Below are 16,301 nucleotides of genomic sequence, written 5' to 3' on the forward strand. Positions count from 1 at the left end.
GCTTCTAGGCAGAAAGAAGACAGAAACACATTGCACGTGTTTCAACTCAACAAAAGAGACTACAACCATTTTCTGGTTTCTCAGGACAATACCTTGACTGATCAGAGCCAACTTGCCTGGTTTAAAATTTAAAGAAATTTTGGCAGTTAACTGTCAATCATAATCTAATGCCATGATGCATTCACCAGAGCAATGTTTTGACCAGAGTCTCGTTGTCAACTAATCACCACTCTTCTCTCAACATATAAATGTTATTTATCCTTTATGCTGGTATTTCTTGAAAATTATCTGGAGTGCAAGGTGAAATGCTTCAACAAACTGTACATTTTGTCGGCAAGATTGATGTTCTGTGTTACCAAATGACTAGATATTGGAAACCTGAAATAGGAAACAAAAATGCTGGAAACGTCAGTAAAAAAGAAGAAATATAAGTCTAAGAGGTTAAAAGATTTGTCTGAACCACATTTAACATGAGAAAGAGAATAACGTTGAAGTAGATTTTGAACTAAAATTTGTAGTAATGCTAGATCACGAAAGACTAGAATTGGGTTGGGATATCTGGTCAGCATGGACGGGTTGGACCGAAGGGTCTGTTTTCATGCTGTACATCTCTATGATTCTATGACAGGTTCAATCATAATGAAAAGTAAAACTTGCTTCTGGGATTTGCGATGGATGGATTAAGCTTATTAAAAGAATAATGAACAGTGACTGCAGTTACCTGGCAAACTTTAAAATCTCATGGAAGGCAGAAAATTCTTCATCTTTCAGAGATTGCAATGCATTATACACAGATTCATGATATCCAGGTCCTGAAGACTCATTTCTGGGATTGAGCAAGGCAATATAATTAGCTAAATAATTGAAAACAGAAGTACAAGAACAGCCAAATATCTGTACAACTCCATAACTACAAAGTGTAAGCATAATTCAAGAGAAGTACACGGACGCAATAGAAGCAGATTTGTTTCTTAATGTCTTTTAAATTGACAAAGCATGAAAATCACCTTACCAAGAATGAGATACTGTATATTGTTAAGGGATTAAAGTACTATTCAGAAGATAATGGACTCTAATTGTTAAATACATTGGGATATTTTATTTCATCAAGGGTACAATATAATTACAAGAAATCACTGATGGTAATCTTTATCAAAAATGGGTTCACTAAAATGTTTCTGAAATTTTTAATGCACAGATGGAAATTTTTTTTTATTTCAGTGAGCTGTGCCAGCTCTTTGCAAGGTCCAACCATCTCTGAACCCTATAACCATGCAAATTCTTTTTCCTTCTCGGTGCTTATCCAAATCCTTTTGAAAGCACTGACTGCATTTGCCTTCACTACTCTTTCAGGTATTCCAGTTCAGATCTAGGTTTCTGGCTCAAAAAGTTGTTTTAATACAACAACAACAAATAAACCCCAAAAGCTAAGATATTCACAGACAAGTTGTGTGCAACTCAGTTTATTTGAAGGCAGACACATTGCATTTACCTGCATGGGGGAACATGATCCCATTGCATGTTCCTCCAGGCTGCTTGGAAATAGATTTCCTGCAATTCTTCACACCATTCTGCATTTTCAGCTTCAAGTCCATTTAGATATGTAGTGAGAACATGGCATAATCCAAAGTTCTGTAAAGCCTACATCAAGAAACACAAATCAATTACAGATTTTAACAAACTATTTGTGAGCACAAATGCAGACAGGACTTGCAAAGGATCCATTGTTGGTCCATTCCTGAGGTTTTTAATCAAAAGAATACTGGAAAAGCATAACAGGTCAGTCAACAGTTGTAAAAGGAGTAAGACTAAGCATGTCAGGCATGCTTCTTTTTTCAGAACCAAAAAACTAAAATTAGGTTTTTATGGGATCCGTGAAAACAACAAAGTGGGGAAGTATTAATACATATGCTAATTACAGATTTTGAGTTAGTAGCACCGAAAAGTGTTTTATGAAGCAGTGCTATTTGCAAGTGTGATAATGTCTGAACATTGAAGTTCTGAAAGCACAAACGGATTGATCAAAAAATGAAGGACAAGTGAAGAAAAAGATGAAATTAGATGCATTTCAAAAAAAAAGATAAATTTGTAGGTGATGTTGTTAAGGCTGTACTTAATGATAAATGTTAATTGTCCTGAAAAAGTGGTGAACCTTGAAGACCTACAGCTGCTATCATTGTAAAAACAGAACTCCCGTCATTAATATATGTCTCTATGAGAATAGAGGGTGACATGAGATGATCTTGGAGATGATGCTGTTCTTATGATATGTGCACTTTTGGGCTTCTTTGTAAAAATTCCAAAAAGGGGTTGTACTATGCTTGGTGAGCTATTGACACATATAATGCAACCAATGTAAACGAGTGGTCAGATGTATTTTGAGTCAAAGGTGCCTATCAAATGACTGCTCTACACTGGACAATGCTGACCTTCTCAAGTGTTGTTATTCTTTTACTCATCTTGATAAATGGTCAATATTCCTTTATCTTAGTTTGCAGATAAACTTTCATGAATCAGAACATTTATAACTTGTTAGTTTCTGACCTGCTCTTTTAGTTCAATCCAGTTGAGTTTCAGACAATGTCCAAAATGTTATTTTTAAAGAATATGGTAATGGTGGTACCAAAGGTGAGGTAGCTGCCTCTTTTCATATCAGAGGTTTTCAATGCCTGTCATTAATATAATCTGCCATTTGTCAGCCCACACCTGGGTGTCGTCCAAGTCCCTCTATAAGCTAGAATTAGGGGCTTTATCAATGGAGGAATTGTGTATGGAGCTAAGCACTGTGGAATCATCAATCAACAGCTTCAGTTCTGACATTATGACAGATTTTGTAAAATCAAGGCACTACCCCAAGGGAAAGGAAAATCCTGCATATGCTGGATATCGGAAATATAAACACAAAATGCTGGAAATACTCAATAAGACAGGTGATATCTATGGAGGGAAACAGAATTAACATTTGAAGGCCTTGCACCATTCTTCCGATGCTTCCTGACTCGGTATTTCCAGATTATCTGTTTTTATTGCCCCGAGGAAGTCTTGCAGCAATGTCTCAACATTTAAATAATGCCTGTCCCATGAGAAGATTTTTTTCACATGTGTTAGGTATGGCTGCGGTTACTGGAGAGTTCCTTCACTGATACCATTCTTTTACTCCTTTTGTACCACAGTCAGTCGAATGTTGCCTTGATATCAAGGTCAACCACTCACAGCTTGTATGGAAATCAGATCTTCATATCTGAATTAATTACGGTGCCCTTGATTATAAACACCCAATTTGCCCTTCACGGTGCCCATTCTCTGCCTTTGCTTCTTTTAGTCCTTTCTCTAAGGATTCAACTTAAAAAGTTTTGATTTGTCAGGTGGGATGTGGTGAACTTAGTACTTCCTTGGCCTTGTTTGATTTGAAAGATAAAAGGTATCTGAATTATCTGGTTTGCATTGAAGTGTCTCAGGGTCACTGTGCTCCTCTTGTTCACCTTTTCTGTCTGCATGATGATGATGGAATGTTGTCTAATAGACACAATGGAGTAATGACTGCATCAGCACTATTTCTTTGCTAATGGTGCAATAGCTTTCCAAACTTGGCTATCTAGCCTAAGATGCTAGTGAGGAGACATGGTTAAAAGGTAACCCAGGTTGATAAAGAAATGTCCCAGGATGTAGAGCAAATGATAAGACACCAGACAAAATGGAAAATGTGTAGGGGAAGCATTGATAATGAAGGATGAAACAAGTACATTACTGACAAAGAACTTTGGCAGTGAAAATGGAGTAGAATTAGTATAGTTGAAAATTCACAGTAGCAAGAATAAGAAAATACTGGCGGGAATAATGTAAAGGAAAAGGCTGTGATGAACTTTAATCTTTGTATAGGTTAGACCAATGAAGTTGACAAAGGTGGTTTGGGAGATGAGTTTGTAGAAACTTTTCTGAAGCAATATATCATGGACCTAACTAGGGATAAAGTTAGTTTAGTATTGTACAACTGAGCAATTAATGTTTAACAGTAAAAACAAACCTTGAGGAATTGTGGTCACAATACAACTGAATTCAACATCAAATTTGAAAAGAATATTCTAAAGTGACAAACAGGAATCTTAAACCTAAACAGATTAGGTTTACATTGATAAACTACATTGATATAACAGGACAGCTGGTTATAGCTGAATGGGAAAATAGACTTTAAGGAATGGTGATAAATAATAACAAGCAATTCAAACTACTTAACAAGTATACATCTATTGAAATAAAACGCAGTGAGAAATATATGTCTGTAGCTTATAACGAAGTTAGGAATAATATTAGATTAAAAGAGGAGCCTTATTATGACGAAAAAAAAAGTCATGAGTCTGGAAACTGACCTACACAGGCTGGCAAGTGGATAGACAGCACGTTGAAAAAGATAGCTTATCACGCAGGCAGCCAATCATCATCTAACACCAGAGGCTGACTGGTCACAGAATCGTCTAACCTTTATTTTTGCAGATTTACTAAATTAAACATCTGCAGAGCTGCAAAATACTGAGAGGCAGGACATCATGCAATTTAGTATTATTCTTTCAATGAAAGTTGGTGTTGATGACTAGGCAAGCATTTATTGCCCATCCCTAATTGCCTTTGAGAAAGTGATGGTGAGCCAATTTTTGAATTAACATGCAGTTTAAACACATCCACAGAATCATTGTGAACAGCATGCTCAGATTCTGATCCAGAGGTCATGGGTATGGAAAATGCTGTCAAAGGAGCCTTGATGAGTTACTGCAGTGCATCTTGTAGATGGTACATACAGTTGCCCACTCTGGTGGAAGGAGGGAATGTTGAAGGTAATAGATGGGATGCTAATCAAGTAGGCTGCTTTGTCTTGGATGGTGTTAAGCTCCTTGAGTGTTGTCAGACTAGACTTATCCAAGCAAGTGGAGTTTTTTCCATCACAATCATTATTGTTACAGTTATAATGCAGTACATAAATACCAGTATCAGGACTTAAGACTGCACATATTTGTGCCATGATCTAACGGTGGAGCAGACTTGATAAGTTGATCGGCATAATTCTGCTCCTATATCTTTTGGTCTTGTTACCTGGACAATACCGGCTTGACGTGTAGAGACAGGGAGATTCATTTCAATATCATATGTTACAAGAGCTTTGTCCCATAGCACTTCATGTTCATATGTTCGAATTCTGTGTAAAGTTAAAAATCAAATATTAGATTAGCCAAATGGAATCAAACAAATGGCAGCCTTCTACCAAAATTAAACATTTTAGTCAGTTCCTTGACAAATGATTTGATTTCTATGTTTAATTTTTAAAAAAGTAATCTGTGTTCATGATTGACATCCTTCTATTTGCATGAGATGATGGGAATGCAACCTCAGAACTTGGGTGAGTCAGATGCGATCATCTGCTGCACTTCTTTTGATGGTTGAACAAAATGATTCTGGAAAAGCAAAGTCTGTCATCAGTGTCAAAAATGAAGTTGATCTTTTCTAGTAGTACAGGATGATCTCTGCTGAAGTCATGTTTTGAGGGCTGATGTCTGCTTTGTAGTTTCTGAAAACAGATGTCATTGTGGTGGTAAAATCCTGTCCACAGCTGGTGTCACACTTGCCAGCTAGAATTTCTCCACTTGATGATCGATGTGAGAGGTTTCACCTCTTTGTTTGACAGTATTCTTGAATGGGAGCTCTGAAGCAAGGGCTACTTTCCTGTTTCACTTATTTTTGATGATTCAACCATCTTTGAGCCTGGGCACATACCCATGCTTCATATTATGCTTTGTATGTTTGTTCTGGAAATAACTAATTCATTAGTGTTTTTGCCTTTCAATGTGATTCCAAGAGAAGTTTGTAAATATCAGAAATGAAAGTTATTGAACCTTTCTTCTTACTAGGCATGAATTCTCCAGACTATGCTGATTTGATTTTATTTATTGTAGTCACATGTATCTACAGTGAAAAGCTTTGTTTTGTGAGTAGTACAGGAGATCATAGCAAACAAGGACATACAGATCATAGGATGCTTAGACAGAGTGAAGCATACAGGTTACACTGCACAGGAGGTGCACAAAACAAGGTAAACATTATTTGAAGTTAGAAGGGTCCATTCAGCAGTCTAGTATCAGCAGGGAAGAAGCTGTTCTTGAACTTATTGGTACATGTGTTTCCATATCTTCTGCTTGATGGAAGACAGTATTACTGGGGTGGGAGGGGTCTGTGATGCTGGCAGCCTTTTTGCAGCAACGAGAAATGTAGATGGAGTCCATGGATAGGAGGTTGCCTTCCATGATGGTCTGGGCTGTGCACACAACTTTCTGTAGTTTCTGCCAGTCTTGGGCAGACCAGTTGCCATACCAAGCTGTTATGCACCTGGCTAGAATGACTGCTATTATGCATCTGTAAACATTGGTGAGGGTCTTTATGAACCTGCCAAATTTCCTCAGCCACTATTGAATCTTCTTGACAGTCACATCTACATGGGAGGTCCAGGACAGACAGTTGAGTATTGTCACTCCTAGGAACTTGACACTCTTGATGCTCTCCACCTCAGCTTCGTTGATGTAGATAGGGGCGTGTCCTCCCCCTTTCTTCCTGAAATCAACGATCAGTTCTTTTCTTTTTATGACATGGAGAGAGAGATTGTTATAATTGTATGACAACACCAAGCCCTCCATCTCCTTCCTGTATTCTGACTCATCGTTGTTTGCTATCCGGCCTACCATAATGGTGCTGTCAGCAAACTTGCAGATGGTAATCGTATGGAATTTGGCTACACAGCCATGGAGGTACAGGAAGTACACGCTGTTACGCTATAACACGCATTTCGTTAATGGAAATTCACTGTAACACAATTGATGAATTGGGGATACAGTTTCTAAAGCACAAACTTTTAAACATTTGTTGACTATAACGAGAGTACATCGCCAACACCTTATTAAGTGTTGTCTCTAAAGCTCAATTTTTCTATAATGCGGGGTTACACAAGAACTACCTATACCAATGGAGCCCCAGAACACATCCTTGCGGGTGCCAACGTTGAGGATTATCATGGAGGAGTTGCTATTGTCTATCTTCACTGGTTGCGGTCTGTGGGTCAGGTAGGTGAGGATCCATTTCAGAGGGCGGAGCTGAGACCTCGGTCTCAGAGTTTGAAATTAGTTTGGAGGAAATTATGCTGTTGAAAGTGGAGCTGTAGTCAATGAGTAGGAGTCTGGTGTAGGTGTCTTTGTTATCCAGATGTTCCAAAGTTGAGTGTAGGGCCAGGGAAACGGTGTTCTCTATGGACCTGGTAGGCACATTGCAGGGGATTGAGGCAGGCTGGGAAGCTAGAATTGATGTGGGCCATGAACAGCCTCTTGAAGCACTATGATAAGGTGCTGAGGATACAGGTGTTACCAATAAGAACCTTAGCCCAACAGGACATTTTACATCTTCCATGTCTCCATTTGTTGTCAGTGTAAGTTGGAATTTGCCTTGCCAATGCAACAGCTAAGTTCTTCATCAAGAGAAAATTGTCTGAAACTGTACTTCCAAGGTAGTGGCATTTCCTATTCATTCACAGGATGTAGGCGTCACTGGCATCAGCATTTGTTGCTGATCCTTAATTGCCTTGAGGGCATTTAAGAATCAATGACATTGCTGTGGATCTGGAGTCACATGTCGGCCAGATCAGGTAAGGAAGACAGATTTCCTTTCCTCAAGGACATTATAAGCCAGATGGGTTTTTCAGACAACTGACAATGGTTTCATGGTCATCAATATATTCTTAACTCCAGATTTTGTTGATTGAAATCAAATTCCACCCTCTGTTGTGGTGGGATTTGAACCTGTGTCCTCAAATTGTTAGTGGAGCCTCTGAATTAATAGTCTAGCAATAATATCACTAGGCCATAACCGCCTGGTTAGCATTTGCTAACTGCTTCTAGTGGTATGTTGTTGCATCTGATCGTAGTACCTTTTCTCCATAACTATAATTTTCTTGACACTAATGGTGACAAAGAATATACTAGAAATGAAACAGATAATCCATGAATCTCTGCAGCTAGTTGTCAGTTTGGGCATCTATTATTTCTGGCTATTCCTCAAAGGTCAATTATTTCCCCCAAGTCCAACTGTTGGTGTTAAGACTGATTGAGGATTTACAAAATTTATGCCACATAGGACATTAGTTGTAATGTGGGATATCTGGTCATCTATTAATTTGGGTCATGGTTTGCTCTTTTCGTGGCTCTTTATTTTCCTCTTCTTTTTGTTGTAGTTGGGTTTCAAAGTGTTGAAACAGTCTATTGTCACTGGCTGCCAAGGTCCAGGATAATGGTCCCCAAAGAGTTGATGTTAGTATTGCATTTTTCAGGCTGGATGTTAGCACATCTTTGAAGCTTTTCTTTGTGCTCCTCTGGTGCAGGGAGAAGGCGACCTGTCTCAGGAGACCTGGTATCTGGTATAGGAACTATATGGCGGATGATTACACCTTGTTGCTTGTGGCACCTCTTTATGAGATGACCCTAAAGTTGGTGCAGGTATTCTACCAACTGCTAATAATCACTGCTTGCATTATCATGAAGGTAGTGAGGGGTGGCAACAAATTTTGGAGGGCATGCATTCTTCAGAGGAATCTTACAGTAACTCATGATTTATAAAGTCAAAAGCCTTTATTAAGTCAGAAAATATTATATAGAGAGATTGATGTCAGTTGCAACATTTTCTGTGTGGTTGACAGCTGCAAAATCATATTGGCTGTGTCCACTGATATCCTGAACCCAGAGGGAAATTCTGGGTAACAAGTGTAGCATCACCAGCTTATAGAAGTCTCTAATCAGGATTTAATATGCTTTAGTCTTAGCTTTTGGTCTCTATAGGTAAGGACTCTAATCATGTAAGGAAATATATTGCTTCAAAAGGGAAAGCATTGGTCAGGAAGACAGTGAAAAAGAGACAAAACAGAGGACAGGCTAAGACACAGCCCAGTTTCATACCATTCTGGATCTCAAAACTGTCAGAGGTGGAGCCACTGAAATGAATAATGTCATGCATCTTAACATAGAAGGACTATCAGACTGTGCAAAACTTGAGAAGATAGCAAATTTTTTTGTCATAATCAATAGACTCCCATTCTAGTTATGGGGTCAAATACTTTTGAGAAATTCACAAAGGCAAGGTGGAGTGAACATTAGCTGTTTTTTACATTTCTCTTGCGGCTAACATAGGGAATGATCACGTTTACTATAAACCGTTTGCTCCAAAGTCAGATTGGGAGTCAGACAGATTGAATTACCTTCCACTAATATTAAATATTATAACCTGTTCAATTACATATTACTTAATTTCTGTACCTAATTTACTGAAAATAACTTGTGCATGCAGGTAAACCAAATGCAAGTATGAGCTTTGATGGGATCCATTTGTTTAGTATGTTATGGACTACGCCCAGGGTGCACATCACTTCTAGGAGAGTGAAGATCATCTGTTGAGGCTGCAGACCCTCATGAATGGTAATCCCTTATGACTCCAGTCAGCGACAAGAACTCTCGATGCATCAACACCAATTTTGGACAATTTGCAGACTTCCAAATTGGGAAGTTTGGGGGTGGGGGGGGAATAGCGAGAAGGGCACAGAGGTATGTGCATTTGTTCTCCACACCTGAAGCTGCCTGTTCTTTGCAATTATAAAGCTCAGTTTAAACTTGAAGAAAACAAGTTACCTTTCTGCAGCAGTTGTTGTGACTTTTGAATTTATAAAAAGACATTTCACATGTGAACCATCCACTCTGTGTCTCTTACAAAATCAATGGAAGCAGTGAAAGAAACTGAACATCAAGTGCATGGCAAACTGAAAGAAGATCATCTCAACACTGGAATTAGGAAGCAAATACCACTGAACTGACTTTCCATATTTTTCTACCTCTGTCAATAATCCATTTGTTTGTCTGTGTGTGTTTGCATTAGGGGGAGTTCATAAAGTGATTAGAATTTTAGTCATATGCCAACGGTTTATATCAATTTCCCTGCAACTGCAGTATAAGTACTTATACTAAATAATTCTTGATTAGTACAAAAACCCAGCCCATGCGTTCTATGAAAGTTGGATAAATTGGGTATTTCTGCTTACCTTAACAAAAGCTTGGATATTTGGTACACCTCCAGGAATAGTGGTGCTTGACATATGGTTCACTACCCCAGTGGGTCGTAACATTTTCAATCCAAATAGTTAATCCAACCTCATTTTTTAATCATTGTGTATATAATACTTTTACAATGTCTCTTCTATTCTAAGAATAGTATTGTTTTGACAAGTTATTCTTCTGTTATCTCTTTTAAATTGCTATGTACAACAAAATGGTCCACAACGTGGATTTTGGAGGAGTCAAACTGTAAAAATTTCAAATGTCAATGTTATATAATTAATGCGGTGAGGAGGTTCTCTTGTAGTATATGGCAAAGTTGTGCATCTCTTTTGTCATCCACAGGAAGATGCACCTCGAAAACCCAAGCGTTACAAAGTGGTGGAAGTATGCATTGTGAATTGCCTAACACTATAGATCACACTGTGTCGAACATTTGAACTAACTACGAAAATATATTGCAGTTCACCATTAACTGAAAACTCCAGCAATGTTACCTCAGTCAGATAGCCTATACAATGCACCAACTTTAGAATAAGGTATAGTCCAAGCTCCGGCAAGATGCGACAGAGTAGGAGGCTCCAACCAGAGGTCCACTGCTGTGCCTGATCTTTTGTCTCTTTTACTTTCCTTCCTCTCTTTTTATCAGTCCTGGAGCAGCACAAGGGGAAGCCTGAGTCCGGGAGCAGCACAAGGGGAAGCCTGAGTCCTGGAGCAGCACAAGGGGAAGCCTGAGTCCCAGAACAGCACAAGGGGAAGCCTGAGTCCGGGAGCAGCACAAGGGGAAGCCTGAGTCCCAGAGCAGCACAAGGGGAAGCCTGAGTCCCAGAGCAGCACAAGGGGAAGCCTGAGTCCCAGAGCAGCACAAGGGGAAGCCTGAGTCCCAGAGCAGCACAAGGGGAAGCCTGAGTCCCAGAGCAGCACAAGGGGAAGCCTGAGTCCCGGTGCAGCACAAGGGGAAGCCTGAGTCCCGGTGCAGCACAAGGGGAAGCCTGAGTCCCGGTGCAGCACAAGGGGAAGCCTGAGTCCTGGTGCAGCACAAGGGGAAGCCTGAGTCCCGGTGCAGCACAAGGGGAAGCCTGAGTCCCAGAGCAGCACAAGGGGAAGCCTGAGTCCCGGTGCAGCACAAGGGGAAGCCTGAGTCCCGGTGCAGCACAAGGGGAAGCCTGAGTCCCGGTGCAGCACAAGGGGAAGCCTGAGTCCCGGTGCAGCACAAGGGGAAGCCTGAGTCCCGGTGCAGCACAAGGGGAAGCCTGAGTCCCAGAGCAGCACAAGGGGAAGCCTGAGTCCCGGTGCAGCACAAGGGGAAGCCTGAGTCCCGGTGCAGCACAAGGGGAAGCCTGAGTCCCGGTGCAGCACAAGGGGAAGCCTGAGTCCCGGTGCAGCACAAGGGGAAGCCTGAGTCCCGGTGCAGCACAAGGGGAAGCCTGAGTCCCGGTGCAGCACAAGGGGAAGCCTGAGTCCCGGTGCAGCACAAGGGGAAGCCTGAGTCCCGGTGCAGCACAAGGGGAAGCCTGAGTCCCGGTGCAGCACAAGGGGAAGCCTGAGTCCCGGTGCAGCACAAGGGGAAGCCTGAGTCCCGGTGCAGCACAAGGGGAAGCCTGAGTCCCAGAACAGCACAAGGGGAAGCCTGAGTCCTGGAGCAGTGCAACTTACCTTGGTGTAGCTGAGTGCTGGTGTGAGTGGACTGGAGGCTTGGAGCAGAGCAGTGCAGTGCAGTGCAGTGCAGTGCAGTGCAGTTGTTGGACTGGAGCCTGGTGCAGGTGGTCAGACCATGTGCTGAGTTGCTGCTATTTGAAATTATTTTCCAGACTATAATGTCAGTCCTTTAACTACGTTATAATTCTTATTTCTAACTTATTTTTAGACACTGTAAATAATGCCACTATTTTTCCTTTAATCCTCTTTTGTATCCCAGATTTGTACCCAGATACTTGTACTTAAGATGGCACCATTAAAGGAAGCCATTGTAAAAACATTTCACTGCACTCCAGTACTGGAGTACATATCATAATGAAGATATTCTATTCTGTTATTTTGGTGGCATCAACAAACAGTGACTGCAAAATCCATCACAGCACTGAAACATTCAGAAGACTGCAGTTACCTGTAATTTTCACCACTGAAAGACTCAAGCAGGGAATATGAACTAATGAAGTTAGGAGTCTAAATATTCCTTAGTAAACTCTATAGCAACAGCAATCTCAAAGTGCAAATGTCTCATTATTTCCCCATTTTCTCAGATGATATATGTTGTATGTATCTTTGGGCCTCCATTATGGTTTATTGTTACTTAAAAGGTACTTTACTCATGAACTCCTGTGGAATTTGGTCATATTTATCTGACATTTATCACAGATTACAAAAATAGAGTCAAGAGTTGGGGGCAGTGGCCATGCAACTGCACTAAATGTTTTGAGTGAGAAGGACAAATTAACTCAGAATTGCTACTCTGATTAGTAAGCACTGGTCATCTGAGGGAAGTAAGCAGATGCTCATAACGGAAAAATCACATAAGGAGGTCCTGTGGCATAGTGTTACCTAACTCCGAGCCAGAGGCCTGGGTTCAAGTCCAGAGCTGTGTCATAGCATATGTGAACAGGTTGATTCAAAAATATTTAAAAGGGAAAGATCAGTCTATACTATAACAGCAACATAAATGATGGTAATAATGGTGTCAAAGCCCTACATGCAAAGGATTGGCAATTGGAGGTCTGCCAACATCCAGTGAACTGAAAAAAACAGCCGAGGTAGCTGCCTTCAGAAGTGAATTAGTATGGAAAAGAATAACTGGACAAAAAATGCAGAATTCAACATAACCAGAATTGTCACAGGGTAAAGTATGAAGAATGTTTAACTTTCTTTGTTTTTACCTGGCAAGTGGGTGTAACATCTTCCCTCCACCACAGCCATACAAACTATCAGGTTCTCCTATACTTCTGTACACATCAATCAGGAGCTCCTGTAAGAAGACAATAAGTTAAGGTGGATAACTTTGACAATGAAACTACTTTGTTAATATGGATTAACTGCACTGAGGAGTCAGTAGTCAGCTGAAACTTCACCTGTGAAGAACTAACATTACAAACTTAACTTTTTGTCATAGAAATCAGGAACATCAAGATGACCTGCAGAATGGAATAACAGCATTCCTTGTTCAATAGCTTTTCTCAAGCCTGAATGCTATTATCCTTAGAACATGGAATACATCACAGATACAGAATTTAAACATAAAAGGAATTTCAAGTGCCATAGCACCTATTTTGGGAAAAAGACTGATTACATTTGGAAAGAAATTGTTTCCAGACTTAGTGTACAAGAACTTCACAAACAACATCAGAATGTAGAATGCTTTTAATAATGGACTTCCAACTGTTTTCCAATTCTATCTTTCTCCATCCTGAAACTTCTGTTTGCTCGCGTGTTAGTGAGAGTATATCATGGATTTGAGACTATTTTCCTATTTAGTAATGCTTCTTCTTTTACCCAATTGAGTTTATTTCAGTTATAAAACAAATTCTTTACATACTAACTTAATAGGTCTGGCTAGCTTGTTTCTTTATACGTGGTCAAATAAATATTGAATTGAAAACCAAAACTGTTAGAACTAACCTCAAAAGTGAAAAGAAAGGAATTTATTCAATTGTAACAGAGAGCAAAGTTGCTCTTGCAGACTTCTAGCAGAGATATGCTATGTCATTGGCCTTCTTTGGTGCCGTATCATTCTTTGATTTTATTGGAATTCTATTAACACCTAAGTTAATTATGAGACAAAGCAAAATGGTAAGTTGTGACATTAAATTATTACTCATATTCAGTTAATTCATAGAATCATAGAAATACACACCGCAGGAGGCCATTTGGTCCACTTTATGTCTGTGTATCTTTTCTCCTAGCCTGGTTTCTAACAGCTGGGTCATGGATTTCAATTGAATTGTTCCATGCTTATTGGCAAAGTACTGCTGTGGTTTACCACTGCCTCCAGCAGGATTGCTGACCAGAAAGTCGCTTGCTATCTTACTGCTAACAATCAGGCGATTGAAATGATGTTTACAGACTGACAATCAGTCTGCTCAGCGATGAGGCAAGCACAACTTCCATGGTCAATAATGGTATGGGACATGAATTTCAGATTTTTGGCCCAGAGGTATGAACAATACGACTGCAACATAATATCTTCCTCTACATTGTGTCTATGCCAATTGAAAAAAGAGAAATTTACTCAATTCGTACTTTCCAACTCTTGGTCTTTAGCCTTCTAGGTTTTGTGGCACATCAGGTGTAAACACATTGGAATTGTGACAAGGTCTGCCTCTACACTCTCAGATAGTGAATTTCAGACACTTACCATCAACTGAAAGAAATTAACGTCCTTCTAATCCTGCTACTAATTCCATTATAAATCTATACCCTGATTATTTTCCTCTTTGGATAGGGAAATACGTCTTTTCTATCTCGCCCAAGTCTCAATTTTATGCACATCAATTAAAACTCTTCAACTTCATCTGATCCAAACTTAATAATCCTAGTCTAACTGATCTGTCTTCATAGCCAAAATTGTCAATGTCTGGTAAAAATATTGTAAATCTCTTCTGTATGCCCTCCAGTGTGATTGTGTCTTTCCTATAATGTGATGACAAGAACTATACGCTGCAACCTTACCAGTGTTTTATAAAGTTCTCGCATAAACCTCCTACTCTTATATTTTGTGCAAATAAAGGAAAACATCTTGTGTGCCTTAATCACCGTATCTTGTCCACGTCCATGGAGATGTGATCCAGGGTGCTTCTATTGCTCTACAATTCTTAACTTTCTAACACTAATTATGTAAATATTTTGCCTTATTTATTCCCCCTCTAACCAAATGTGTATCTCTCATTTTCCTGGATAAAATTCCATTTGTCACTTTTCTTCTCAACTGTTCATTATTTACAGACTTTCGGAATTCTACATGTCCAACTGTTGTTTCAATTCTCAATCATACTCTATACGATGAAGTCTAAATCATAGTACTGAAGCACGTGGAACGCAACTGGAAACATCTTCCAGCTACACAAACAGTTATCGACTGCTTGCTTCTAGAATAATAGAATCCCTACAGAGCTGAAAGAGGTAATTGGGCTATCGAATCTGCACTAACCCTCCGAAGAGCATCCCACCCAGACACAGCCCCTACTCTATCCCTGTAATGCTGCATTTTCCATTGCCTGCACATGCTTATACACTACGGACAAATTAGCATGACCAATCCATTTAATCTACACATTTTTGGACTACGGGTAGGAAACGGAGCAGCTGGCCAAAACCCATGTAGACATGGGGAGAACATGCAACTTCACATTGACACTTACCCAAGGCTAGAATCAAACCTGGGTCATTGGTGTTGTGAGGCTGTGCTAGCCACTGTGCCGCCCTGAGCCAAACTCTTCTTAGATCCCATGGGTTTTTACCTTTCTAATCAGCCTTCCACATGAAACCTATCAAAAGTCTTACAAAAAAATCAATGCATACAACATCAAACTCACCATCCTCATTAACCCTCCTTGTTATGTCCTCAAAAAATGCAATCAAATTTGTCCAGGCTGACTGTCCATGATTACTCTGTGCCATTCTAAATAACAATGTGTGTAAGCTCAGTAATTTTTCCAATAATTTGATAATCACTGAAGTCAGGCTGACTGTAATTATCAATCGCTTTCTTTTTAAGAGAACATTTTTTATATTATAGTGTCAAAGAACTGGCTTTGTGTGTGGATAGTTTAACATTCTTAAAATATAAATTGTATCCCACAGTTCAACAGGAGAGGATTATCTCTTGTTATACAATCCCGATAACTTCAACTTGAGTTGTAAGTACCCAACAAGGTCCTGCAGTCTGAAGGGTGGGTTAAAGCTCAGTCCTGTGTCAACATTGTTATCACATAACCTTAGTCACAGGAGAATATACGATCACTGTCAAACGCAAAAGTCAACATAGTTGTGATTAGTTTTTATTACTGAATATAACAGCTATAACTGATACAAGAGATGTGAATTATTGTTCACTTATTAATTTTTTAAATATCAATCTATTCCTCATACATGTTTAACACAAAAAGCTGAAGAGAATATTCATTTCCTGGTTGGAAATTTATTACATTTATGGGAAGATTAACATTTTGAAGAGATGTTTAAGAA

General features: G+C 39.6%; 1 protein-coding gene across 6 annotated transcripts in view; it reads right to left on the reverse strand.

The window, feature by feature from the left end:
- atm (ATM serine/threonine kinase) overlaps positions 1 to 16,301 on the reverse strand; it is a 169,011-nt gene that overhangs the window by 51,638 nt on the left and 101,072 nt on the right. For all 6 annotated transcript variants that reach the window (XR_011961512.1, XR_011961513.1, XM_072577464.1 and 3 more), the window contains exons 41-44: positions 12,998 to 13,086; positions 5,086 to 5,188; positions 1,493 to 1,641; positions 722 to 826 (exon numbers count right to left, since the gene is read on the reverse strand). Coding sequence is in view for 4 of the 6 variants with exons in the window: in XM_072577464.1 (XP_072433565.1) it covers positions 722 to 826; positions 1,493 to 1,641; positions 5,086 to 5,188; positions 12,998 to 13,086 (446 nt within the window). In the remaining 2 variants the exon portion in view is untranslated. The remainder of the gene's footprint in view (positions 1 to 721; positions 827 to 1,492; positions 1,642 to 5,085; positions 5,189 to 12,997; positions 13,087 to 16,301) is intronic.

The sequence above is a fragment of the Chiloscyllium punctatum genome, chromosome 9, assembly GCF_047496795.1.
Source record: "Chiloscyllium punctatum isolate Juve2018m chromosome 9, sChiPun1.3, whole genome shotgun sequence".
Classification (NCBI taxonomy): Eukaryota; Metazoa; Chordata; class Chondrichthyes; order Orectolobiformes; family Hemiscylliidae; genus Chiloscyllium; species Chiloscyllium punctatum.